At 44.1% G+C, this 25,567-nt stretch overlaps 1 protein-coding gene across 1 annotated transcript in view; it reads right to left on the bottom strand.

Annotated features, from left to right (window-relative positions):
* Positions 1–1,518: 1,518 nt before the first annotated feature.
* PXDC1 (PX domain containing 1) overlaps positions 1,519–25,567 on the bottom strand; it is a 38,763-nt gene continuing 14,714 nt past the window's right edge. Inside the window, exons 2-5 of the mRNA XM_077353076.1 lie at positions 19,857–19,948; positions 15,366–15,483; positions 12,111–12,222; positions 1,519–4,855 (exon numbers count right to left, since the gene is read on the bottom strand). Of these exons, the coding sequence (XP_077209191.1) occupies positions 4,738–4,855; positions 12,111–12,222; positions 15,366–15,483; positions 19,857–19,948 (440 nt within the window). The 3' untranslated portion in view covers positions 1,519–4,737. The remainder of the gene's footprint in view (positions 4,856–12,110; positions 12,223–15,365; positions 15,484–19,856; positions 19,949–25,567) is intronic.

A 25,567-nucleotide genomic window follows, 5' to 3' on the forward strand; every position in this document is an offset into this window, starting at 1 on the left:
CCTCTAGTTGCCAGGTGGGACCTGGTAGTTTGACAACCCTTGCCAGAGTGGAGCAGGTGAACTCGTGGCAATTACTAGGCTGAATTATATGTTCTGACTTCACTTAGAAATCACAATAAGTAATATTATCAACCCCTTCTTATCAAGACAAATGGTTCAAAGTGAAATTGATTGGAGTTACAAAACTGCTGCTTGGCCATTTTTCAGGGCTCAAATATATGTTCCATTTGCCCTTTGAGAGGACTGATCCCTTTCCAAGAACTTCACTGTAGGAACAGCTTCCAGTTCAATCACTGAGCAATTCCCAAGCAGCTCCCCTCTAGGCAGATCTATTAATCCATTTCTGCCTTTGATACAAAGAGCAGGATTTTCAGTTTTCTCTTGGCAGTTAATTACAGCTGCAGCACTAGTGACTGAACAGTTGGGGGGCAAATAGCCGGGTTATTATCCCCCCACAATCTAATTTGCTCAAGAAACTCTGTTTCTCAACAATCTCTTTAGATTTATGTTCCATCAAAAGCAAGCAAGCAAGCAAACATACTTATTGGGATGGACTTTGAAGATCCAGATTCAAAGTCCTGCTGGCAGGGCAATCGTGTGCTGAGTAACTCCAGTTAAAGTCCCTGGTCAATTAATGTTTAAGGTTGGAGTGTATTTACTTACTCATTTAACCTGCCTCACATGGTAGGATAGGAGGGGGACCATAGAGGCTATCCTGAGCTCCTTGGAGATAAAGTGGTATTAAAATTCAGTCATTAGATGTTTTCTATGAATAGAATAGCAGGATTCATTGCTGATAACTCAAAGGATTCAGGTCGCCAGGCTGGGAAAATCACCACTTTTGCCTGAGACCTTGGGGAGGTGCTGCCAATCAGAGCGGACTATGTTGGGCTAGATCATTGTCCCGTTCTCAAGTTGTGGCAGTGGGCACTTTTAGAATGTTGATAATAGAGAATGAGTGTCATCACAAAATGGCTGCCATGGCAAGCTGGAACCCTTCATGAAATGCTTGGCAGTTGCAAGCCAAGCAACCTCCTTTGATGAAGTCAGTTGTTTATGAATTCTCCTGTTCTGGGGTCCAATTCTAGCTCACCTCCTCATGGTGCATCCTGGATAACATTAAAACGCTAGAATTTTTGACTGCCAGATAATTGTAGGATCCCTTGGCTACTTCACACACATGCAAACAATCAAACAGCTCTTCTCAGGACTATAGTTACAGGACCGATTAGGCTACATATTCTATGCTATTATATGCTTTCTGTGTGCCATAAGATAAATACATCTCCTGCTCCACTGATATCGAGGAAAGCCAGGTTAGTTTCTTGCTTGGGGGAAGAGGTGAACAGGCCCTAGGAAACTCCCCAGCAAGCACCATGGTGCCCAGAGGTCTGGGTTGGGGATAACGCACTGGCAGGGGCTCATGGGAATTGTAGTCCATGGACATTTGGAGACCCACAGTTTGGCCACCCCTGCATTAGTAACATAACTCTATTTAAAAGAAAACAAAACTCAATGTTGCACTTCAGAGGAATAATATTTTATTTCATTAAAATATATCCGAAAACATATCCTGCAAAAGAATTAGGGTTCTCAATAATTTACTACTATTTACATTAGCAAATTTTGTTTTACAATTATTATACAAAAGAACACTGAAAGGCTCACAGGAGATGTACCATAGTCCTCTGGGCTGAAGAAAAACAAACAAAACTAGACAAGTAACTTGGAATGTGCTTTTTGTTTCTTTTCCAAAATCTGGCACATAAATCCTGACAGGTCTACCATTTTAAAAGCAAACTGTGTGTACACTTATGAACCTGTACGAGTTTAAAATGGTTGTGGCTCCCTCAAAAGAATCTCATGGGCTAGAAACTTGGTGAGAGTATTTGGAATTTCAGGAAGCTGGTTGAAGAAAGCCCTGATGACAGAAATACCATTCCCAGGATCTCTGGATAGAAGGAATGACTATTTAGCCAGATGAAATCATTATAGTGTAATCTGAATGGTGACAACAGGTGTTTTGCAGGTGGCCACCTTGTGCCCAGAACATAGCACCATTCGGTCCTTAAATGCTGCATCAGGAATCTTATGGAAAACACACACAAACTACCCCACTATCACACACAGCCAGTTCTCCCTTTCATCCCTACCTGCCTCAGGTCTTGAAACCTGGGTGTAAACTGCACGGAGCTTTTATTCCAACCCCAGATCGATTCAGTCCCTGCCCTCTACACAGAACGCGATTTCCGTTTGGATTTTGGGCGATTTTAATTTTCCTTCTGCAGCAAGAAGGAGTGATCCTACCTTTATTGTGCGATATCTCAGACTGCTTTTAAGCCTGAATATCCAGCTTGGGGGAAAAAGCTCCATGGTAGAGAACCTCTGATAGGCTACACCTGGCCATGTGACATGCTTGCCTTAAAGGAGAAGCCCCTAATTTCTCTCAACTTCTGTTGGTCCTGGATTTTTCCTCCCTCCTCTGCCTTTTTTGATCCTCTCCCCCTCCCCTCCAAGGAAAGAAAGAGGCTCCCTGTTTGGCTCCTCTCCCCCCCCCCCCTTCAAGAAAAGAAAGAAAGATGCTTGGCTTCCTCCCTCCTTCTGAACTACCCTAACCACGTGCAGAAGACTTTCCTGTTTCAATGGGGGGGGGGGAGAGGAAGAATCGAGTTCAAAGCAATCTGAATTCAACAGGATTGACAATGGAATAAAGAAATAAGTGCAGACTCTGCCCTGGACTGCATCCCCTTTCCATAATGGAGTACAAGAGCCAACATATTTTTCCTCTTGTTTACCCCAAATGAACATTTAACACCTTTAAAGGTGCTCTTGTGCTTTAACAGCAGTACAGATACATTTTGCGCTTCTTCAGCATGCTGTCAGAAGAAGCTAAACCACCCCAACTGCTCACATGTTCTATATCTAATAAAGAAACAGGAGGACCTCTTTCAGCCAGACTGGAAACCCCAAAGTCAAGCAAGGGTAGAGCAAGGTGGAGTACTGAAACCATTTCTTAAGGGCAGAGAATGAAGGAACATGCCTTGCCCCTTGAGTAGAGTTGCAAAATACCTGGAGATTTTGGGGGAGGAGCCTGGGGAGGACAGGGTTTCAGCTGCATACAAGGCCATGGAATCCAGTCCCCAAAGCAGCCATTTTCTACAGGGGAACTGATATTTGCTGTCTGAATATTAGTTGTAATTCTGGGAGACGTTGGCAACTATACCCATGGGATACTTAGTCTGCTTTGTTATGGGAAAGGAATGATGTGTATGTGGGATAAGGTAGAACACGGATGGCTTCCCTGCTTCCTATCCCCCCCCCCCCGACTGTAAAACTAATATTGATTTGTACTGTCAAGAAACCACCTTTATGCAAAATCAGAGCTGGATTTATCTCAGGGCTGAAATAAGTGCCATTGGCTTGCCTCTGCCCATAATCTCCCACAGGTACATGACGCCTACCCAAAATACAGTTTTACACAACCACTTATTGCTGTGGTTAGTGCCATGACACCATGAGTCTCCATGTTTCTGCTCTACGCTCCTAAGTATTTCCAAGCCATTAGGGCAGGAGAGAGATAAGATGGCTATATTGGAAGGCTCTTTTTGGTGGCATCCTTGTGGTCAATATAAGAAGAGGATAAAATCATAGAGCTGGAAGGGACCATACAGAAGAAGAAAAAGAGTTGGTTTTTATACCCTGCTTTTTACTGCCCGAAGGAGTCTCAAAGTGGCTTGCAATCAGCTTCCCTTCCTCTCCCCACAACAGACACCCTGTGAGGTAGGTGAGGCTGAGAGAGCTTCTGACAGGACTTCTCAGTCAGAACAGCTTTATCAGTGCTGTGACAAGCCCAAACTCACCCAGGTGGCTGTATGTGGGGAATCAAACCCGGCTCACTAGATTAGAAGTCGCCACTCTTAACCACAATACCACGCTAAGCCAGGTGGGGTTTAACTTTCAGTTAAACCCCACCTCTCTTATGTAAACTGTGTAGAATTGAGAATTTCCCACATTTCCTGGTTTGTGAATATTCTCAGCTTCCTAGAAGAGTTTTTAGAAATTCTGACAAAGTATCCAAAAATTACAGGGTTTGCTTATTTTCTCTATTAACACAGATAATATTTCAAGTGAGAAAGAAAGGCCCTCAGCAGAGTCAACCAAGCAACTCCAGGCCTAGAATAAATTAAGCAATCTATTAATGAGCATTTTTGCTGTAGGCACACATGACATAAGGCATTGGTTAATCTGGCACCTCTCCATGGACAAAGCAAAATGGCACCCATTACGATGGGTCACTCTGAGGAACTGAAAAAGAAGCTGGTGTCTAAACACAGGTGACCTTGCGAAGAAAATGTTTAAAATGTGATTCCCATGGGAAAGTTTGAGAAAGAAATAGTCTCAATGATCTTCACAAGTGTGACCCTATGTCAGAAAGAAAGTGCACCATAATATTTTGTGCCATCAACTTGTGTTTGTCAGCATAGTGGCCACTGTTGACTTGGCTGCATCATGTCTTTTCTTGCTGCATTCATTCAGCAATACGAATGGCCTCTCAGCTGTTCATATCTTTTCAAGGTGCCTCCAGACGCCACAGTGAAGAACCAAGCAGCTTGTAAGCTTCCAGACAAGTATTTATAGCTAGCTCTGCTGTTCATCACACAGCTTCGACATGTGTGACTAATGCAAAGCAGTGGATGTTGTGAACAAGTCATCAGTCACAAAGTTCATTTGACAGTCTTAGTCCAAAATATCTGTCTCAAATGGAACCAGGTGGTAGTATGACAAGTTGGTGACATATGCTGCTGGGTCATCGCTGTCCTCTAGTTCTGAGGTAAAATCACTAACATTCTCAAACCTAGAAAGGAAAGAAAGAAATTATCCTGCATAGTCCAGGACTGGGATGGAACATTCATAGAGAATATGGAAACTTAGAAGACACCAAACCAGTCCTAACTAAGAATCTGCTTTTGCCACTCCATTGGTTACCTTTTATTATTATTATTATTTAAATTTATTTCCCACCCCTCCTGGAAAACGGCTCATGGCAGGTTACAATATCAGTCCATACTCTAAAAGCCAAAAAAAAACCCAATTTAATGTAAAGACATAACAATACAAAGGACATTTAAAAAACAACATATAGCAGTATTATAAATCGTCTACCCTCCCCCTAACACCATTCTCAACAGGGGGGTTGACTAGGGGCCATTAAATGGTCCCTGGACATATCTGCTTCTTAACAAGGCAGGCCCCCCAACCTGTCTTCTCTCAACCATAAACCTGGCGGAAGAGCTCTGTCTTGCAGGCCCTGCAGAATGCAGAGTTAACAACTCACTGTGATTTAGATCTAAACAAACTCCTTCCTGTTTCTTCAGGTCTACATACCTTCCTGAGTGGTCATCCAGTGACAGTTCCATACAACCTTACTTAGTGCAGTGGAGGAGGTGGGGATGCCAGTCCCCAGGTAGAGAGTGGCCTCCATAAAATATTCCACTGAGGTCCCTCCCTGGCTCAAAATTGATGTACTCCTGACTCCACCCTCCAAAGTCTCAAGGTATTTCCCAACCCAAAACTGGCAACCCTATATTCTGCCCTTCATATGCACTATACCTTTTCCCCAAACATTGTGAGCATTGGCCTTTGTTTCAGGACCAGTTCACTCAACCTCTGAGCATTTAGATGGTCACCTGGTTTGCCTACGTTGCAGATTACTTGATCCCTCTCATGTGAAAACAAGAAGCACCAAGATCAATGTTGGAGACCATCACAAACATTCCATAAGTTGGTTAAGTGGTGATGTATCCAGCTGTGGTGCTGCCCATAGGATTTCCATTTCATTTGATAAAACGGCTGATTAAATTATCTAAATGTTATTGTTTAGCCATAAAAGAGCTTATAGCTTGCCCCACAACCATGTACTATAAGCTCCGCTACTGATTTTTTGTTAAGGAAAATGTAACATCAATATGCGCAGGAGTCAGTCTTGTTTGCAGACAATTAATTAGAAAGCCAGCATTGGAAAACATACTTCCCGCAGGCAATGACAGACCTGGAATGCACAGATAACCCTTTGCCAAGTTTCCAAGCCTTGGAAAACATGTAAAGCAATATAGAAACAGTAAAAGAATCCTTGTTTTATAGCTCTGTGTTCAGCCTGCAGTGGCTACATTATAAGAAAACAGTAATATTTTTGTACATTACGCTAAAATACTTTAAATGGAAAAATAATCTAAAAGTAGTACAAATAAATAATAAATTGGGGGGAGAAGAGGTGCCCTTGTATGTGTTTTCAGATTCTGCGCAGACCTGTTCTCATGTCAGTCACAAATTTGCGCACCATGTACTTTGGCTTGCCTTGGTTTAGCTATCAAGAATGAAAAATGTTCTCTGACTCTCCTGTGCTGGCATTTGCTGTGATCGTTTCACTGTTCCTGCCAATTTAAGTCGTGCTTCATTGAGAAAAGGGGCCACTCTCCTATTTCCTTTGATCCTGTTTGATATGATTTAAAATAATTATCTAAATGGGAAACCAAGTGGACTGAGCCATAAATATTTCACTGCATGGCTGTGGATCGCTTCGGGTCTTTTGTACGAACTACGCTTAGTGCAGCACCAAGCAAACGTCGAGGCGGAAGCCACATAATAACAATTCAAGGTTCTGGACATGCAGGACTCAAGAGGAAAGAGTGACACCTACTGAATTCAAAATCCCTCTGCCTAGAGTATGATGGAAATATCCGCTTGCTTCCCATTAAATTAAAACATAGCCCCATGTCCAATCACTGAATAAGATTGTGGTCTCTGCATACACAGAAATATGTCCATAGCATGATAGTTACTCTTGCCTTTGACATTCATTCACAAGAGCAGGGACTTTGTATTTTGTCAGCTGAAATGTGGTTATAAGAGTCACGGGGCTACTACTGAATAGTTAGGGCAGTCTTTCTCAACTTTTTTACCATTGAGAAACCCCCGAAACTTTCTTCAGGCTTTGAGAAACCCCAGAAGTGGCATATTCCTGAAGAATATAGTTGAGAAGCCTAGCTGTGTATATAACCACCCAGGACCCCTCCCCTTTCCACCCCCTCCATGCCCATCATTGGCAATTTTGGAAGGGAGGGCAGATCAACATGACCATATATGGTCATATCACCCAATAAATATTTAACAAATTTCAAAAATACATTAAAATTAATTAACACTGATCCATTTAAGAAACCCTTCCAGGGCCATCATGAAACCCCAGGATTTCATGAAACCCCAGCTGAAAAATCCTGGGTTAGGGGATATAGATGGATGGGATACCAGTCCCTAAGTGAGACCTGGGGATCCCCTGGATTTATAACTCATCTCCTAACTAAAGAGATCAGTTCCCCTGGAGAAAATGGCTGCATTGGAGGTTGGGCCCCATAGCATTATACTCCACTGAGGTCCTTCCCTGCCCCAGATCCTGCCCACTCCCAGCTCCACCCCCAAAGTCACCAGGTAGTACACAGAAGGTCCTTGGGAATAAATACATACACACAGGACTTGCACTAGCACATGGGGATCTAAAGCACTAGCACAGGGGTCCTCAATGTGGTGGTGCTTGCCAACACCTTGCCTGGCAACTGTCGTTTTTAGAAAGGAGGTGGGGCCAGGTAACGATTTTTCATCTGATTGGTAACTGGATATGTGATTGATTGTACAGATTTTTAAAAAATAAATTCATTGGTAGATGCCACCAGAGTGTTGGTTTTATTCTCTCTCACACCTCTATTTCCCAGCCTCTCTTTTAAAATCACCCCTCTTCCCCCCTCCACTTGGACTTTCTCCATGTGTGCAACTCTGCCGCCTGCTGTTGCTGCTTTGTGGCTGGCTCCGCCTCTCATGGCAGCCATTTTGAGGTTGCACTCACTTCCGTGTGCCAGAATTCCAAAGGTGCTCATGGGCCCAGAAAGATTGGAGACCCTCTTCCCTATCAATTACAGACCAATTTGCGAATCTGTGTTGCAATAGTTTTGTTTTGTTTGCTTCTGTATTTCTCCAATTCCTCTCTTTCCCTTCTTTTTGAGCTCTCAACTGATGAAGAGTTCAGTATCGATGCTGTCGATATTTAAAGTTCTTGAAGAAACTGCTACCCTGTAACTAATTAACATTATTTAAGTGACTCATCAATCACCTGCCACAACAGAACTTCCCAAATTTCTCCTGAAATGACAATTCGGCTGTCAACAGAACGATCTACGAAAACTGTTTTACTATTAATATGGCTTCTATCCCTAAGCTGCTCCCCTGGCGCAAAAGCCTCTCAACACAACTATGTTGGCAGATTGTTTTTAAAAGTGTGTAGCACTTTTTTGCCATCAAGTCAAAGCTGATTTAGGGTTGAGATCTGCACCTGAGTGCATGCGCTGACTGGTGCACCAGTACCCGCGCTGCTCTTCCCCTCCCACTGCAGTGCTGGCTGCTTCGGTCGCAAACAGCACCCAACCCTAGCAACCTAGCAAGAGCAGTTCAGAGGTGGCTTGCCATGGCCTGACTCTGCATTGCCACTCTGGACGTCCTTAGAAGTCTTCCATCTCAGTACTAACCAGGGCTGATCCTGCTTCGCTTCTGAGATTTGATGAGACTGGGCCAGCTAAGGGCTACCCGGGGTCACGGCTGTATAGTACGAAACCAGCACTCTCTCCCAATGATGAATAGCCCACTGTCTTCTTCCCACGGTGAGAGGTAAATGTAGTTCATTCACCATTAAGAAAAGGGCATTATGCACTTCAGACTAAGAGAGGAGAGCTATGCAGCCTGGAAATGTGTGTGTGTGTGTGGGGGGGGGGGGAAACCCAACAACATCACACTCAAAGTTGTGCAGTATCGCTCTAAAGAAGGAAACCAATTTTTAAAATAGCCCCACGTTGTCTTACACTGAAGTGTATTTAACATGTAAATTCTCCATCCACCACAGTGAAAAAATGGTAAGGACTCCAAAGCCCAGACTTTGGGTTTCATATAAGAAGAGGGACTGAGAGACACATCAATGAATTGTGGTTTTGAAATCTCTTCTTCTTTGGCATGTTCAGATATGCTCTAATGCAGGGGTAGTCAAACTGCGGCCCTCCAGATGTCCATGGACTACAATTCCCAGGAGCCCCTGCCAGCATTCGCTGGCAGGGGGCTTCTGGGAATTGTAGTCCATGGACATCTGGAGGGCCGCAGTTTGACTACCCCTGCTCTAATGTCTTCATGCTCAAGGATACCTTTCAGCAGCAAACAAACAAAAATCTCAGCACTCTTCCAGTGTACTTTTCTGATACCATGAATTAAGAGCACAGGATGACTTTCACACTAAGGCACGCCTAGATATTCTACCACTTGCTATTTTAGAAGGCGGCTTCGGTCGGTCTCCATTTAATGAAGAAGTCTGCTCTTGTGACGACAGGTCCATTAAAGATTTATCCCAGTGTCACATTCTGGTGCCCAAGATTTTGAGTCTGAACGCAAAGGATTTCCGAGGGCCATTATATCCTGTTTCCCAGGAAGGTCAGATCAGGACAAAATATTCTTACTACTAGCAGACTGGGGGAGAAATAGATTCCCTTCCAAATGGCAAGGTTTGTTGCTATTGCCACAAAGATGAAGCATAGAAGAAAAAGAGTTGGTTCTTATATGCCGCTTTTCTCTACCCAAAGGAGTCTCAAAGTGGCTTACAATCACCTTCCCTCTCCCCACAACAGACACCCTGTGAGGGTGGTGAGGCTGAGAGAGCCTTGATATTACTGCTCCATTAGAACAGCTTTTTGTCAGTGCTGTGGCGAGCCCAAGGTCACCCAGCTGTTTGCACATGGAGGAGGAGCGGGGAATCAAATCTGGCTTGCCAAATTAGAAGTTGACGCTCTTAACCACTACTCCAAGCTGGCTCCCTGGCACAGACATGGAAGCGTGGTTGACCTGCACACTAATTGTTCTGGTCTGGGTCATGTAGCCTTTATTTTGTCATATTTAAAATGATTATTATATATTTTAACCTCCATGAAAATACACTGAAATTTCTCATTTTTGTGGCATTGTAGTGCTTTATTGCTATGGCTCATTGGCTGATGTGATAAAGAGTGACAATTTGACTGACCATCTTGGAGTACTGTCATGGGGATGAGTAAGTATTATTTTTAACTGAAAGAGGCTAGTGACATTTTACAGATAGTATTTATTTAAATACTTATACACTACTTTTCTTCCTAGTGATTACTCAAAGTGGCTTGGTTGCCGATAAACTGGAGATGGGTCTGGCTCCTTGGTGCTTCCTGATGAAGAAATGGCAAATATTTAGCTGGGTTCAAAGAAGGAGGCCAAATTGCTACTGACAACTGAAGTAGAAACTCTGCTTGCTCGGCTGAACTCTTTCCCTTAGAACATTCTCTTAGGGAGGTTTAACCGCATTCATTTAGCGGATAGACTATATTTTCATGGTTGTATGGTCCCTGATCTTCTTCCTCATATTATTTTGTTTTGCCCCAAGTTCTCTTTATACCGCTATGTGATATCTGACATTCTATCTTCCTTTCAATTCCACTGTGATGAAACTGTAATAGTTAATAAATTATTTGATAGCACAGATCCTGCTCAAATCGCCCACATTGCAGCATTTTTAGGCAAGGTTTTTAGAATTAATTCCTTGTTTTTAATGAAACTGAGTAACTCTGCTTGATTTTTAATTTTATAACTTTGTATCTCCCTACTTGTATTGCTCATTATGCCAATAAAGGCTTCTACATCTGTATCTATCTTTTCTTTATCAATTGACCATGATTAAGGAAAGCACCAATTCTCATGAAAGCTCAAGATGCTGACACTGATCCTTATAGCAAGTTTTACATCATAATAAGGCAGTAACATATCATCAGTCAATGCATGCTTACTCAACAGTGCACTAACTCTAACCCAGTCTTCCTCAACTTTTTTTACCATTGAGAAACCCCTGACTCATTCTTCAGGCTTCGGGAAACCCCAGTAGTGGTGCGGATCATGCAGAATATGGCTGGGAAGCATGGCTGTGTACATGCCCACCTGGGGCTCCTCCCCTTCCTGTCCCATCATTGGCCATTAGGGGGCAGGTCAACATGATCATATAAGGTCATATCACCTGATAAATATTTAACAATTAAAAAAAAATATTAAAGAATTAACTCCCACCTATTCAGGAAACCTTCTCCCAGGGCCATCAAGAAACCCCAGGGTTTTACAAAACCCTAGTGGGGAAAGCCGACTCTAACCAAACAGAAAATGCTTCCTTCCTAACATACTTTTAGCAAAACTAGTACCTTACCTGTTGAAGGGAATGTTTGACCCAGTGATGCACCAGCACTGCCATCTATGCTTTTAGTTGGAGGCCCCAAGAGTCCACATTCCTCATCTCATAGGGCAAACTAACCTAAACTAATTATTTAAGTGACTAATTTGGCACAGCAGATCCTCCAAAGTTTCTCTCTTACAATGACAGCTAGACTGTCAAAAGAACTATCTTTAACATAGGACCTTTAACGCAGATCCTGTTTCTTTAAACTGTAGTAGTCAGCAGTTTGTGTTGTGCTAGTAATGTACCATAGATAAAGTAGTAGCATTGTTAAATGTATGTCAAGAAGTATAGATTGCTTTTCTATTGGTTTAAAGTTAGCACAGTTTTGAGTAGGCATGCATTGACGACATGTTACTGCCTTCTTGTGATGTACCACTTATTACAAATATAAACGATGAATAATCTAACAGGGTCAGCAACTTGAACTTACTTAGAAATAGGTATTTCTTTCCCTTGATCATTGCTAATCATTAAAGAGAAAGAAATTAAAGCCAGTTGTTGGTAGTCCTTCTTTGAACCCAGCTAAAATTAGTAATTTCCCCATCACCCCCCAATTCCAGATCTTATCTCCCCATCATCTGCCCTGTAGCTGCTCCCATTCCTTTCTGAATTTCTTCCCCCTGCCTAAATTGTCTAGTCTCACACTGGCCTTATTCACCTTTCAACCTGAAAGGCAGTTCATGCTTTGGTTTGGGCAAGTCACCCTTATCAGTGTGACACAAGTAGAATGTTGGGGAACCAGCAAAGTTTGGTATATTGAAAGATCGCATATACTTACAAGTGTTCTGCTGAATCGACATCCAAGTGTTTGTCTTTTCCATTTGGTATACTGTGATCAATAACTATCGTTTCAGTATTGGCTAAACAAAACCCATTCGAGCGCATGATTTCTGCAGAAGAAGGAAAAGGGACCGTGAAACATCCAAACCACAAACTCTAGATCCAGAAAGACAAACAGAACTGACTACTCCCTTGTAGATGTTACAGCAGTTTTGAGAATATAATGAGTCAAAAGATGCCCGTTCTTTTTTTTAAAAAAAGACCAAATCCATATATTCTCCAAATCCAAGCATTTCTACTCACTGAGAAAAGTTTTAGGAACAGAAAATTTAGGAAGTCTGTTTCAAAGGGTGTTTCAAGCATTCAATCCATCTTCCATTGAAGTGACAGGCATATTTTAATTTCAGCTAAAAGAAAATTAAAGAGGAGTGCAGTGGCACCTTAAAGATTAACAACACTTATTTTAGCATAAGTTTATATGTAGGTCTCAGAGCTCACTTCCTCAGCTTGGTGTAGTGACTTATAATCTGGAGAGCCGGGGGTAGATTCCCTCGTCCCTCCACATGCAGCCAGATGGGTGACCTTTGGTCAAGCTCAGTCCTTTTAGAGCTGTTCTTACAGAGCAGTTTCTCTCAGAGCTCTCTCAGCCACACCTACCAGAGAGCCAGTTTGGTGTAGTGGTTAAGAGTGCGGACTTCTAATCTGGCATGCCGGGTTCGATTCTGTGCTCCCCCATATGCAACCAGCTGGGTGACCTTGGGCTCGCCACAGCACTGATAAAACTGTTCTGACCGAGCAGTGATATCAGGGCCCTCTCAGCCTCACTCACCCCACAGGGTGTCTGTTGTGGGAAGAGGAATGGGAAGGCGACTGTAAGCCGCTTTGAGCCTCCTTTGGGTAGGGAAAAGCGGCATATAAGAACCAACTCTTCTTCTTCTTCTCCTACCTTATAGGGTGTCTGTTGCAGGGAGAGGAAGGGAAAGTGATTGTAATACACTTTGAGACACCTTCTGGTATGAAATGTGGCTTATAAAAACTAACTCTTCTTCGGGTGCATAAGAGAATAAGCCCAGGAGGCCTGGTGAAATATCCAGCAGAAAGGGGGCAAAGGGGATATTACAAAGAGATATCAAAGGGGCATAAACAAAATCCAGGGCTTAGATGGCTACTTCTGCTGCTGGACCTTGGGCTAGTCACAGTTCTCTCAGAACTCTCTCAGACCCACCTGCCTCATAAGGTGCCAGTTTTTGGGAGAAGAAGGGAAGGCGACTACAAACTGCTTTAAAACTCCTTCTGGTAGAGAGAAGCGGAATATACAGACCAACTCTTCTTATCCATTATCACTGTATTTTTGTTTAACTTCATTCAGATTTAATAGAGAGAATTGCTCTGACTTTCAATCTGCTTTTGGTTTGTTCCAAGTTGACCATAACACAGGCATTGCTAGTTTTATATCAATTCCTCCACCCCCGGTCCCTCCCTCCCTCCCTTCCCTGCCTCTGCTCCTATAGCCTTCTTCAAGCCAGGATGTGCACTTAAGGTATGACTCATGCTCTGGAACAAAAGACAGCAGGGCAGAAAGAGACTTAAGATTTGTTTCCTTCTGGGAGGCCTGAGTTGTTTCCCTCTTTAGTCTGAAGCCTGCTGCGGCAGGAAGACAATTTTCAGTAGTGAATACAAAATCACACACACACACTTCTGTTGATGACAAAAATGGTTTCAGCAAGATCAAATGTGAAATGTGAGCAGAATACTAGAAGGTATTTTTCTTTCCTCCTGAAATGCTTTCATGTGACTCATGGCCAGAGATTTTTCTCTTTCAAGGTCAAAAGATACTTTAACCATTAACTTTAATTTCATCTATCTTCTATCTTCACAAAACCGGTAGGAACCTTTATCCTGCCAGGTTCTGAAAGAGACTTCATACAGGGACGGGAAAGAGATAAGTACAAACACAAGCATTAAAGTAGCAAAATCCTGTTGGCTTGAGGGACACTGAAAGCAGACGGATGAACAAAAGACTGCAAGAAATAAGAAAATATCTATTATACTTTATCCAGTCCTGTCCTCATGAAGCTCTGGGAAAAATATATTGCTATCCCCTCATTCCAGTTTTTAATCTTTCCAATAACCCTATGAAGCGACTGGAAAGAGATTTATGGTCCTAAAGTCACCAGTAAGCTTCTTGGCTCCCTGAGACAAGTCGGGGAGGGGGGGGAGGACTATACCACTTCCTGTCAGACACCACCAAGCAAGACATACAGTTTCATCATTCAGTATGGAAAACCTGAGAACAGGCAGAGATTTGGAGCTTCCAACAATTCAGAACCATGAGAGGCTAGCAGAAAGTATTAGTACCCTGGTCACCTATCATATGCTGTAGGACCAACACAGAAAATTGGACTGTCCTCCCTCCCAAATATCATGTCTAATCATAGAAGATAACCTCCAGGGTCATCTAGTCTAATCCTCAGAATGCAGGAAATTCACAATTACCTGCCCACCCACAGTGACCCCAATTCTATGCCCAGATGATGCCTCAAATTTCACAAAATACTTATAAGATAGTGTGCTCTCATCTGGTTAGTCCAGACAAGCTGCACCCCATTAGATCTTGAACATTAAGCGGGGCCGACCCTGGCTAGTTTTTAGATGGGAGACCTTAAAGTGTTTGGCTGGCAGTTCCTCCAAGGACCACCAGGGGTCATGATGCAGAAGGAGACAGTGATTCCTCTGGAAACTCTGCTTTGGATACTGCTAAAGGAGATGTTGAGTTAAATGTGGAGAACTCAGACCCCCCCCCCTCCAGATGATGGGAGCATGAAGGGGGTTGATGATGCACCAGCTGACTTGCTCTTGCTGACTTCAACCACCTCCGAACATCCCTTGCCTGGCTGCCCCACAATCCTCAGATCTCCTGGCTGCACTACGCACAACAAATAAATAATATAGGATCATGTGAAATAAAGAAAATTTCAAGAAAATAAGAGGAAAGCAATTGCTGTTCCAAAAAGTTATTTATTTATTTACTTTAACTATACCCTGCCTTTCCTCCCACGGCAACTCAAAGCAGCTCCTTTCCTCACAACCACCCTTTGAGGTAGGCTAGGCTGGGAGGGTGTGACTGGTCCATGCTTTGCTGGCAACAATGGGAATTCTGACTCCCAGACTGTCTAAACACCATATTACACCAGCTACAGAGAAAGCAACCTTCTACTGGGCAATACACTTCAGGGAGGAGAATCCATCTTACCTGATATTTTAACTGGGCTTTGAAAAGTTGGCTGAATTTTATGGATGTTGTCGTTTTTCAGCACCTGGTCTAAAGGAGATCTTTCGAAGAAGGTGAGGACAACTTCAGATCTGGAATACTGGGGGAGGGGAAGATTAAAGAGACAATTATGATTAAAGAGAAGCCTTTCCATGATTTATTTTTGGGATTTTGGGACACACTCATAACAGCCCTATATGATGCAACTGGAACTGCTATGCAGCGTCTTGTGAAAACCTTCCAGGCTCACTGCTTTCACTGTACTTAAAAAGGCGTAACTCTCCAAGATTTGCAGAACAATCCTAAATGATAGCAGGGTGGGGCAGTTCTAAAAGCAAAGGATGTTTTTGGAAGAAATGCCCTCTGCGTACAGCTCATCTCCGCAAGGACATCTTTCCCCCCTAAAGAGCTGATGCTGAGTCAGGTGAAAAGCATTTGGGGAATTAAAGGGTTCCATAGCTCTGATTCATGCACCTTTATCATTTTTAAAATTACACGCCTCCCCCTCCAAACTCCTTCTGTATGATTCACAGCGCAATCCTAAGAGAGGTTACACCCTTCTAAACTCATCAACCTCAATAAACCTGGAAAGGTGTCCCTCTGCTTAAGAGGGCTCTACAAGGCAACAACAGCTGCTGTTTTGCCTAGGTTGGCCCCCCAAACACAAGTAGCATTTTAAGACATTCTGCTCCGTGAAATAACATTTAGGACTAGGTGTAAAGACTTTATAGCATCACACACTGTCAGGAGAGGTTTAAGGATTTGCAGGGCCCATATCAGCTGAGCCAGTTTAAGGGTTTGCAGGGTCCTAGGAGGATACAATTGTGGGGGGAACAGCCAGACTTGGGGTGGAGGGGCTCCCCACAATGGAAAGTGGTGTCATTCTGAGTGTCCTTAAAGAGGGAAAAGGGGGGGAGAGAGGTGACAGCCCTCCATGGGGGGGGGAAGGCACTGTGGGGTGCCCCTGGAAACGCAGGGCCTGAAGCACGTGTGACATGTGCTATGTGGATAAACTGGCCCTGCACACTGTGGCATTATTTTCACATTGCAAGTATATTATTCCATTGCTTTAGAGAGATGCTATTGGAGCAGCAGACAGACGCTCACACCCAGGTTCTAAGCACTGCTGGGTCTCGTTGCTCCAACAGGAGAGAAATGGGGTGCAGGAAGTAATGCTGTACAATGTCACTTCTGACTGAATGCCCAGAAGTGATGTCACGGCACCCCAGGAATTCCATAGATGTGGGGAATTCCTAGAGTGCCGTGATGTCACATCCAGGTACTCAAATGGAAATGACCTTGCAATGTCATTCTCCAAGTCCCCTGCCATCCCTAGAATCATAGAATAATAGAGTTGGAAGGGACCTCATTGGTCATCTAGTCCAACCCAGGACACTCACAACCCTATCACTCATCCACTCTAACCTGCCACTCCCTTGAGCCTTCACAGAATCAGCCTCTCCATCAGATAGCTGTCCAGCCTCTGTTTAAAAATTTCCAAAGATGGAGAACCTTCCCGAGGAAGCCTGTTCCACTGAGAAACCGCTCAGACTGTCCAGTGTTTTCATGGCAGACTCAATACGGGGTGGTTTGCCAGTGTCTTCTCCAGTCATTACCATTTACCCCCCAGCAAGCTGGGTACTTATTTTACCGATCACGGAAGGATGAAAGGCTAAGTCAACCTTGAGCCAGCTGCTAGGATTGAACTCCCAGCCTCATGGGCAAAACTTCATACTGCATGTCTGCTGCCTTACCACTCTGCGCCACAAGAAGCTCATTCTAGCTCATTAGAAACAGACAAATATGAGAAACTAGAAATAGAGCCTGCTGTAACTTTAAGACAGCGGGCGCTAGTGGGGCGTCGGAGTGTCACGGCGCAGCGGGGACAGATCGGAGGCTTGGTGGTGAGCGGGCCGTGAAGTGGCGGTGAGTAGGCGCCACCGGGCCGCAGGCTACCTGTTGTGCGAACGCCAAGGGGAAGACACTGCGGGCGGTAGGCAGCTTGTGGCCTCGGAGGGTAGGAGGAAGGCAGTGGGCTCAGCGCAGGTCCTCTGGGGCGGGTGAGGTTTGGCCGGCATGTGGGCGGGGTTGGTGTCGTAGGCGCTGCAGGACGGGGCAGCGGTGGCAGTGTTATCGCAGCGTGGTGGGCGGGAACGGAGAGCCAGCCGCGTGTAGCTGTGGCGGGTGGTGGCAGCAGGTGCTCCCGGCCGCGGCCAGCCTCTTGGAGGCATCGGCAAGTGAGGGGCAGCGGCAGGCAGCTGCGGGGCGGTGGGCGCGGGCGCTGGGGCGGCTGGAGTCGAAGGGGAGCTGCCTGGTGGGTGGCGAACGAAGGAATGGCGGCAGCGAGGCTGCAGCGAGCGCAGTCAATGGGGGGCGGATCATGAGGCGCTTTGCGCCTCCCGATTCGTCAATCTGGCGGCAAGGGACCAATCGCGAGCCTCGCTGCGCGCGGCTCACGATTGGTCACTTGCCGCTGGACTGACAATCGGACAGCGCAGGTCCTCTGATTGTCAGTCATGAGGAAGTGGCCTATTGGCACCCTTCCTCATCACAGACAGGGCCCTCCCTCAGTGCCCTTAACCGATTATTTAATCCGCTCCGCAGGAGCGGTTAAAGATTGTCTCAAGCTTTCAAACCTCCACAGAGATAACACTGAAAGCCAAAACTGACCAACAGCTCACAGAAGGGTCACCTTTTCTACTCTTTGGGTCCTTCCCTTATGAAACCGGCTTTCCCAGGAGAAGCATCAAACTGCAGCTCTGTAACGCTTTTGGAAGAGTGCAGCATCATCAAGCAACTGACCAAGAGAACGGTTTGCACACTGTACTCAGTGACACCCTGTCATTTGCTGCAGCCTCAACGGCTGAAAATAAACATAGAGGTAAATGCTCTGAATGCCACAGGCAGTATTTCTATAATTAGCCCCAAATGTTTTGGAAATCACACATGAATTACAACATACAGATGGTGGTTATTCTGGAGACAGAACGAGGCTTATGGGACTGTTTCTTGTGGCTGCCAGCCTGACTGGCTGTGGGAGGAAAATCCCTCCCACAGACTGGCTGTTTTAGCAACGAGCCACTTCCCAAATGTACTAGCCTTACTGATCTGCAAATTACTCCAGAAGGGCAGCCATGTTAGGTCTACTGCAGGCCTGGGGGCACGTTGGAGACTAACAAAACTGTTCCTGCATAAGCTTCCATGAGGAAATGAGAATTCCCTCACAAACTAATTGTTAGACTCTGATTCGCTAATGGACCAATTTTAGTTTACTTAACAGCACTTTCCTTGAAGAAAAGTGGTTTTATTTTCCTTTTTCAAAAAATGCAACCTTATATGGATTAGGTGTAGATGCTTAACTTTCCTTTTTTGAAAATGCTTCCAGCCACTCCTATTGCAGAGCTATGTCTTTTCCCATATCTCCATGGGAGTTCCGAAAGGCCGCTAAAACAGTGCTCTTCCACCAGGTCAAAATAAACAAAAAATAAGACCATGATGGGTCGTCGTCCCCCCGCCCTCTCCACCATTGGAATCAGGATAACCTCTAACAATGAACTTGTCAGAAAGTTTTAATTTTTTCGATGGCTTTTAACGATGTGTGATTTTTATGTGTTTTTATATGTTGTTAACCACCCTGAGCATACTCGGAAAGAGGGGCAGTCTACAAATTAAATAAATACATAGATACTCGCTTAAAAAAAAAGGAAGCTGGGAATTCAAAAAAACCTCCAGTAGAACCACATGTTGTCATTTTAGGGCAGCATTTTAAAGAAATCGCAAAAGCCCTGGTCTATGTGGAAGGGCCAGAAAAAAGTGACTCAGATGGAAAGGGACTAACACTTCACATTGGTTCATAAACACATGAATGGTGGAGCTGCAGGGAGGTATGGGGGGACTTGTCTTGACTCTACCCAATACCAGCTGCAGCCCCCCTTCCCAGAAATGCTACCCTCCCCCCAGCAGCCCTTTGTTCTTTCACTTTATCCTTATTTTGATCTTTTGAAACATGTGGCCCTGATACCAATCTAAGCAGACCCACAGAAAATAAATAAGGGGGGGGGGTGAACCTTTAATGCCACCAATGATTGTTCTTTTGAAAAATCTTCCTTATTTAAGGCACACGCAGAAAAAAAGACACTGATTACACAAGTGCAAAAATGCAGCAGGAGGGCAGATGTAAAGAAGAAATGTGCCCTAACCTGTCTGGATGCTTGTGGATCATCTACGGTAGGGAACTAGCCCAGCATGCAGTAAAGCCCTCAGTCAGAAATGGGGATAATAATAACATTCAATAAACTCCATCTGAGAGTATTTAAATCCAATGCACCAGGGCCATGGACTCACACAACACACATGGTGTGTGGGGAGGGGTCACCTAGTTTTGCAGGAAAATCCTATAATTAAAGGAAGGGAGATTTATCAAACAAACAAACAAAATCCCCAAGAAACAGTTGACTGGTTTAGACCTCTTACCTTCCAAGGCATGTTTATGATGTTCTTGAGAAGCTTCTCGACTTCATTAAGCCTGGCTTCTATGTCTTGGGACTCTTTCACTGCAATTAATCCTAGAAGTAAAACAGAAGGTTCGTGAGATCATTTGGCTTCCAAAGATTTACATTTTATATAGGGGTCAACATTCTAATTTAGTAATTCATTTACACTGGGTGTTGGATGCCCAGGGAAAAAGCCAGCATATTAAATATATAAAATAATTTTAAATTGATTATAGATTTTATATAGTATTAAAAACAACAACAAGCGTGCATGAAGAGTTCCATCAACCAATAAAAAATGTTTATTCTGTACAATATTTCTTTACTGTCTTTCCATGCAACAGACTTAGAAACATTAAAATCTCAGTACAGGAAATAGTCAAGCATGCATACAGTTTCAGATAAAAACAGCCAATAAACATGACCAGAGACTAAGAAAAGTTAACCAGAAGTAATGATGCATATCTGGATATGGTCTACATCAGCCTTTCTCCACTTTTTTATCATAGAGAAACCCCTGAAACATTCTTTAGGCTTTGAGAAACCCCAGAATTGGCTGATCATGCAGAATATGGCTGGGAAGCAGAGCTGTGTACACGCCCACCCAAGGCCCTTCCCAACCTCTCCAGGCCCATCATTGGCCATTTTTTGGGGGGGGGGGAGGTCGACATGACCACAGATGGTCATATCACCCAATAATGGTTTAACAAATTAAAAATATATTCTAAAAAATTAATATACTCCCACCCATTCAGGAAACCTTTCCAGGGCTGTCAAGAAACCCTGGTTGAGAAAGCCTGGTCTAGATACTAAAAGCTCTTGGAAGTTTTTGTTGGAATATGGAAGATCTGTCGCATACATGATTCAAAATAGAAGTATGTCCAACAGGAGGAACTAGTGAAAATGTGTATTTAGCATAGTTAGATTAGGAACTTCCCAATATTTTTCATATACTTTCCTCCTAGGTCCTCATTGCCTCATTTGGAGGCTTCCTGTTCCCTTGAGCAAACTTCTTCCTTGTTTGCCTCCAGAACAGGCATAATGAATGCAGAACAGTTAGACAGTAAGTATTAATTTACACCTGCCTCTTCCCATGTATCCCCTACAAGAGTTTAAGATCTGGAGAGCAAAACCTGTTTAAGATCCCTGGCCCAAAAGATGTCAAATTGGCATCAACTAGGGCCAGGGCCTTTTCATCCCTGGCCCCAGCTTGATGAAACCTTCTCCCTGGTGAGAGCAGGGCCTGCAGGACCTTGGACAGCTCCACAGGGCCTATGGTAGAGTTACTCTGCCAGGCCTACAGTTGAGGCCTAAAATAATATCAAAATTCCGACCTCCCTGTTCAGAATATCAGCCAAATTTACCTCAGAATTTGAAGACATATATCGACCCACCCACTATAAGAAGGAGGCAGTTTGAGGGACCTATTAGAGTCTTTAATATGTTATAGTGCTTTATTGTATTATTTTATTGTTTTAAATGCATTGTTACCTACCCTGAGTCTCTGGGGAATGGTGGGCTACAAATAAAATACTATTGTTATTGTTATTATTTATTGTATGACACAGTTGCACATAGGAAGCATATAATAATATAGGTAGCCAAGTAGGTTATGCAGACTGACTGGGCAATTCTAATATCTAAGCTTTCAATCCACTCAGTCACAGCTGGGAAGAGTACAAAGAGCTCCATCACATCTCCCTGGAAAACATGACACTCACATTCCTGTGACAGATGGAAAATAATTTGGCAGGATGCACCACAATTGCATTCAGAATCTGGTATGTTGCCTCATTTAAACAGCAGGTCTGCCCAACTGCCAAAGCCTGTTCATATTCTATTAGCCATCTTCCATACTTTATGTGACAAGTCCGATCTAGTGGGTGTCTCATTGGTGATGGTTAGAGAGTCAGACTGGGATCCATGAAACCCAGTTTCCAATCCACATCGTGCCATGAAGGCGTAAGTTGGCCACACACCCTCAACCTAACCTGCCTCACTAGATAGTTGTGAGGCTCACAAAGGGCAGAGAGAAGCACAATGGAAGTCACCTTGGCTCCCCACTGGGGAGGAAAGTGGAGTTATAAAGAAACAGAACAAATAGATTCAATCTTCAGTTTTATGCATTGCACAGCAATGTTTCTGGCACTTTTTATCATTTAATAGATATGACCATTGCTCTTAAACTTTAAAGCAAGCTAAAAATGCATTCAGTAAAATCAAAAATGATTTTTTTAAAAGTAAATCATGCACAAAGGCTCCCAAGTAGAAACTCAGATGAAAATTTCCATTCCATGGACAACCTACAAGTTATCCAGTAGAGGGTGCCCAAGTTCCATGCATTCCCCAAGAATCTCCCAGCAAAACATAAGCACCAGTCTCTCTAACTGTTTCTGCACTAGTATTTAAGTGTGAAATCTCTCTGACTGTTTCCGCACTAGTGTTTAAGAGCAAAAACAGTCCCAGAGATGTGCATCTCTGCCTGATAAAAATATTGGCCGTTCTGTCAAAGGCTTCTTTTGCCTAGGTACTTGTACATTACATGGCTCATTGTTTCCAACCATGGAATATTTCTTTGCTGCATGGATAAGAATCAACTCTATAAAATGGGAGGAAAAAACCTGGCAGAAGTATTATGTCTCAGGTGTAAGCATCCCCCTTCCCCATAGGACCATATATTCTGCATAAAAATCTCTCCTTGTGATCCCAGAACTACATTGTGCAGATGGTAGGACTAGTTGGCCCAGGAAGTCCCTCCTAACTCCATGATTCTGTGATTCTGTTTTTCTAGCTCTTTGGGAAGAGTGAATAACATCAGCATGAGCTTGTTGTTTAGCTACATCATTAGAGCTCCTGGGTTAAAATGTATGTTTCAAGAAGAGAACAAATACTTTTCAAGAAGAAATGAACAACAAGCATGCAAAATATCTGGCCAATGTTACCAAAAGCTATTTAAATATTCATCATACATCTAACAGTCACCTCTAGACTGGATTTCTGCAACTCGTTCTGTGCAGGCCTACCCTTATCCTTGATCCGGAAACTACAATTGGTTCAGAATTCTGTGGTCAGGATACTCACAAATACACCATGGAGATCCTACATCCGGCTGGTACTCCGACAACTCAACTGGCTCCCAATTGAATTCCAAATTAGACTTAAGGTTTTGGTAATTACATTACATTACGGTCTGGGACCAGCATACCTGAGAGACCGTCTCTCTGCCTATACCCCTGAAAGAGCACTACGCTCTGCCACCACCAACTGAAAATAGTAATTCCTGGCCCCAAAGAAGTACGTCAGACCTCAACAAGGGCCAGAGCTTTCTCTGTACTGGCCCCCACCAGGTGGAACAAGCTCCCTGAAGAGATCTCCCTGGTTGAACTCCCAGAATCACTAGCCAGTTGTAAACTCAGACAGGCACTTTAATATCTCCTTCCAGCATCAAATATTTCTGTTCTTACAGTAAAGTCACATATTAACTGATCCAACAAAACTTGGTTTCGTCTGGTTCATTTCATTTCTGGGTGATATGGATTCAAATCCTAATCAATGAATAAATAATATATAGACCATCCAAAATTACACAGCTCTTTAAGGGGTAAACAAGCAAGTGTTTAAAGGCAGGAAAGCCATGCACACCTCTCACCTGAGAGATTCCAGTTTCAGCACTAGAAAGCAGAAGGTGATTGGAAGGACTGAGAGCAGGGCACACAAACCTGGGCCAGCAACCAGATCACAGCAGTGATTTTGTAGGCTTTGTTCACACTTGAAAAGGCTGTCTGCTTAAACTGCAGCAAGTACGGATTGCCTCAAAGGAGCCAGGTGCAAAAGCTTTCAAAGGTAAGATCTTTCAGGTGAGCCGCCGTGTTGGTCTGAAGCAGCAGAACAAAGTTTTAGTTCAGTGGTACCTTTAGGACCAACAAACTTTTATTCAAGATACTAGTATCAAAGCCCATTTTAAAAATGGGCTTTGAAAGGGGCGGCAGGCAGGAGGGTGTGAGAGGACGGCGGCGGCTCCTTTTGGCCCACAAAGTGGGCTAAAGGGGAATGCCCCCCCTCCCGTCGGCGGCGTTGCCAAGGAAGGCTCCCTTTGGCCCAGCTCACCATGGCGAGAATGCTTCCCGGGCTCCCGCAGGGAGGCTCCAAACTCCTCCCCAGCTCCTTCCCAGCAGGAGTGTAGCTGCAGGCCGCAAAGCCCTGTCACTGCCTGTCTCCTCGTGGGTGACAATAGAGGCTGCAGCCACAAGGCTTCTAGCAGGCAAGGAGGGAGGGTGGGAGCTGGAGAGGGAGGGCCAATCAGGGTGGACCTGGATGGACAGGGCCCTGGAGAGTCTCCTCCCAGGAGTCTTTTCCCCAAATATATAAGGGAGCAAAATAGTGTTAAGGATAAGCTTAAGTGTGCCTGTACATGAAATGTGCCACTGAACTCAAACTTCATTCTAATTGTTATATATTGTTGAGGTGGCTTGTTTAGGTATTCATGGATGGGTGAGCTAGTAAAAAGAAGTTTGACCTCCAAACGTTGGCAAACTGATCTGTGCCAAAGCTGGCAGAAAAGGGTACATTCAGCTGCTCTAGTGACAAACATAAATTGGCCATTTGCTGAAATCCAACACTTTGCACCTAATGAGCAGAAAAGATCCTTCACTGGGTAGCATTTAAAAAAAAGGTGATGCCTAAGAAAAGATACTGTGACAAACAGGGTCTTTATTCTACAAACTGTACAGCAACAAAGCCCTGTGCCATGTTTTAAATGAGATCAAGGCAGCCAAAGATATACTTTAGGTTAGATAATTAAAGAGTCAGATCTTTTGTTTACCAGACAAGCTTGGCTAATGAACTGTTGACATTGCCCACAATAAAATTTGCCACCCTTGATGTAAGGTATTAATCTTTACTGCTGCAGCATAGTCACTGCAGCTGCTCTCTTTGGAAATTGCTGATTTGCTGCTCCATAGTTAAATCGAGAGGGGGGGGGGGAGAGAGAGAGAGAGAGAATGGAAAAGCAGAATACCAGCAGAATAATAGTTCTATACAGATGCTCTTCGCCACTAGCAAGCTGTGTGCCCATGCAATGTACACACACCAGATTATACTAAGGCACATCATGTTTCATGTTAACTCAGAGCATTTCATGTGGATAGAGGGGAAAGGCAAATGCACTTCTTATTTTTGCATGGTCAGTGCAACACTAGAAGAGGAACTTGCATTGTGAAGATGGGTCAGCTCTGCGTGAGGAAACCATGTGTGCATTTCTTTCATGAATGTTTCTTTCTGAGCATTATGCCCTGGGGTACTGGGGATGCCAGCCCCTGGTTGGGACCTGGGGATCCCCCGGAATTTCAGCTGATCTCCAGATTACAGAGATAAGTTCCCCTAGAAAACATGGATGCTTTAGAGCAGGGGTAGTCAAACTGCGGCCCTCCAGATGTCCACGGACTACAATTCCCACAAGCCCCTGCCAGCATTTGCATTCAAGCATTTGCTGGCAGGGACCCATGGGAATTGTAGTCCATGGACATCTGGAGGGCCGCAGTGTGACTACCCCTGCTTTAGAGGGTGGACTCTATGGCACTGTAGTCCACTGAGGTCCCGGTCCTCCCCAGGCTGCATCCCCAAATCTCCATGAGTTGGGAACCTGGATCTAGCAACCCAACCCCCTCAATCCCCTGCCAGTGGTCAGAGGGG

Source organism: Paroedura picta, chromosome 9 (assembly GCF_049243985.1).
Source record: "Paroedura picta isolate Pp20150507F chromosome 9, Ppicta_v3.0, whole genome shotgun sequence".
In the NCBI taxonomy this organism is placed as follows: domain Eukaryota; kingdom Metazoa; phylum Chordata; class Lepidosauria; order Squamata; family Gekkonidae; genus Paroedura; species Paroedura picta.